Source organism: Notothenia coriiceps, unplaced genomic scaffold (genome assembly GCF_000735185.1).
Source record: "Notothenia coriiceps isolate Sejong01 unplaced genomic scaffold, NC01 NC01_scaffold00008285, whole genome shotgun sequence".
Taxonomy (NCBI): Eukaryota; Metazoa; Chordata; class Actinopteri; order Perciformes; family Nototheniidae; genus Notothenia; species Notothenia coriiceps.
The window spans coordinates 1-2,942 of NW_011340986.1; the positions used below are offsets into that span (position 1 = coordinate 1).

Sequence of the window (2,942 nt, forward strand, 5' to 3'; positions counted from 1 at the left end):
TATTAACATTTCAACAAACAAGTTGCATATTTGCATAACGTATTCAAGTGTTAGCATTTAGTGCAATAGTAGCTACAGAACATGTGCTGTGTAAACTGTACTGTATCACATAGCGTTTCAGACACACAAACTTTTCAACTTTCAAACTCCCAGCGCACGTACCGGCAGTGATCTACAGCAGTGGTTTTCAACCAGTGGTACGGGGACAAACTGTCTCGCTCTCGTAATGTCTGTCTGTCTTGCTCTCGTTCTGTCTCTCGTACCACTCTCGGTTCCACTTTTACTTTTGCGCGCTACCTGTCTCACTCTTTTCCGGCCTCCAGCTTTTCCTGCTGGAGCCCGCCGCTTAAAGGTGGGGGGCGCGGACCGGCCATAGAGCCCATAGAGTTAAAGGTGGTGGACTGTAACCTGTAAAATCCATAGATTCAGGAGGTCCCCTAGTGGCCGTTAGCTGTACAAATCCATAGATTAGCCGCTCCCCTAGTGGCCGTTAGCTGTAAAAATCCATAGATTAGCCACACCGTTATATAAGCCGCAGCGTCGAAAAATTGAAAAAAAGGCGCGGCTTATAGTCCGAAAATTACGGTACTTTATAGACCGTATTCAACAATAACCCACAGTCAAATAAAGAGAAATCAGTTCTTAAAAAGCCACTAAAGTAAATGTATTGATTTATTTCCCCCTGACAGGCTGGATGAGAGCTACACGGTGAAGGTGGCAGACTTCGGGCTGGCTCGAGACGTTTACGATAAAGAATATTACAGCGTTCACAACAAGAGCGGAGTGAAGCTGCCCGTCAAGTGGATGGCTCTGGAGAGTCTGCAGACACACAAGTTCACGCCCAAGTCTGACGTGGTGAGGACGAGTTTACATCACGACAATACAACAAATATCATGTTCAATTCAATGCATCCAACAACTACAATATGTGTCTTCTAGAGTTGGAGAAAGTGAAAGTATGTTAAGAGTCTGTGCCTATTAGCTTTGATATGTGCTTATGTGTGTGCTTTTGTGTCTTCTGTGTGTTTATGGGTTTGTATTAATGTACTTTTAATGGTGCATATGTGGTTTAATCAGTTTAGAGATCATGAATCCAAAGTGTTGTGCTCTCCACAAATATATAAAAGTGACTATTCCAAAATATATTCCATGGTTTTTCGGATGCAGGATGTTAAAATGACCGGACTACTTTCTGCGGATTGATATGACTGCACACAGTCTCCTAATCAGAGCGTCTTTAGCAGCACTCTATTACTCTATCTTTGCTATTGAGAAATAACAGACTGCTGGATGTCCAAATTGACCAATCAGAATCAAGTATTCAACTCAGCTGTGTAATACATTTTGATAACAACTTCTGTCTTGAGCTCTTTTTAAAAAGCAAACACAGATCAAACTTTTTGTAGTGTTATCAATCTCACTCAATACCTGTGAACTTACAAAAACAAAAGTGTGATTTAAGGACAATTATGAATATATATAAATATCATAATCAGAGCGACCAATGGCAGACCGCTGAATGTCCAAATTGACCAATCAGAATCAAGTATTCAACGGCTGTCTTAAGACCTTTTTAAAGACAGACACATGTTGTGTTTATAGTGTTATCAATCTCACTCAATACCTGTGAACTTACAAGAACAAAAGTGTGATTTACGGACAATATTGAAAGTTAATGTCCTTGTCTTTATTACAGTGGTCGTTTGGCGTGTTGCTATGGGAACTGATGACCCGAGGAGCTCCTCCGTACTCGGACGTGAACTCCTTCGACATCACCATCTTCCTCCTGCAGGGGAGGAGGCTGCTGCAGCCCGAGTTCTGCCCCGACGCCCTGTGAGTGCACACACACACACACACACACACACACACACACACACACACACACACACACACACACACACACACACACACACACACACGATAACACACACATTTATAAACATACACCTGTCATTCACCTCCCCCGGCTCAGTTAGTGTGAGTGATATACTGTAGAGCTGCACTCAAACACATCAGGAGGGCAGCAGGGGGTCACAGAGGAGCTGTATAAGCAATGGAAGTCATAAATAAAATGCACTCGGGTTCAGATCATCCATCATCTTCTGTAGAAACACTCAGAAACACTCTCAATGTGGAGCGCCTCATCACAGCTGGGGGTCGTTAGAAGTCATTTCTCTGCTTCACTGCCAAACAAAGAGACAGTTTCAGAGGGGAATCCAACACCAGGAGAGCATGTTTCGTTATGATTTGTGTCTTTTGGTTGCCTTGGTAGTAGGGATGAGGTCACCTTTGTTTCTGGGTTTTGGATTTGTGCCGGTAAAATGTCCTGACCTAAATTCAACTATTTCAGATGTACAGGTAGCTCTGAACCTTGGTTACAGTCTCTTTGTATAAAATACCTCTACTACGAGTCTTGGGACGATTTGGTGTCCTGATTGTCCCAGCTAAAATATCTGGATGTACGATATTAGCCGGATCGTCCTCGAAATATGCTTAAAACTCTTAAAGGGGCCCTATTTGGGGTTTCCCTTTCCTGTAGTGTGTTAAATAGTGTTTTTTTGCATGTAAATGGTCTGCAAAGGCTAAAATCCCTGCCAATCACAACAGAGCCGGCCAGCTAACCAATCAGAGCAGACTGGGCTCTGCTTTCAGACAGAGGGTGAAAAGAGGTGCTGCAGCACAGGCAGTATGTGAACAGTAAAGAGCTTTTTGAACATTAAAGCATGGAAACATGTCCCAGTAGAGACACTACATACTGATATACACCTGAACATCAGCAGGAGAGGACTCTTTAAAGTAGAGACACTACATACTGATATACACCTGAACATCAGCAGGAGAGGACTCTTTAAAGTAGAGACACTACATACTGATATACACCTGAACATCAGTCAGGAGAGGACTCTTTAAAGTAGAGACACTACATACTGATATACACCTGA

General features: G+C 42.9%; 1 protein-coding gene across 1 annotated transcript; it reads left to right on the forward strand.

Moving 5' to 3' along the window:
* Window positions 1-659: 659 nt before the first annotated feature.
* On the forward strand, window positions 660-1,833 carry LOC104944515 (hepatocyte growth factor receptor-like; the record flags this gene model as incomplete). The annotated part of the gene is made up of 2 exons (XM_010770059.1): window positions 660-855; window positions 1,697-1,833. Coding segments are annotated over 2 exons (333 nt in total), but the record flags the coding sequence as incomplete, so codon positions are not given.
* Between the last annotated feature and the right edge of the window lie 1,109 nt (window positions 1,834-2,942).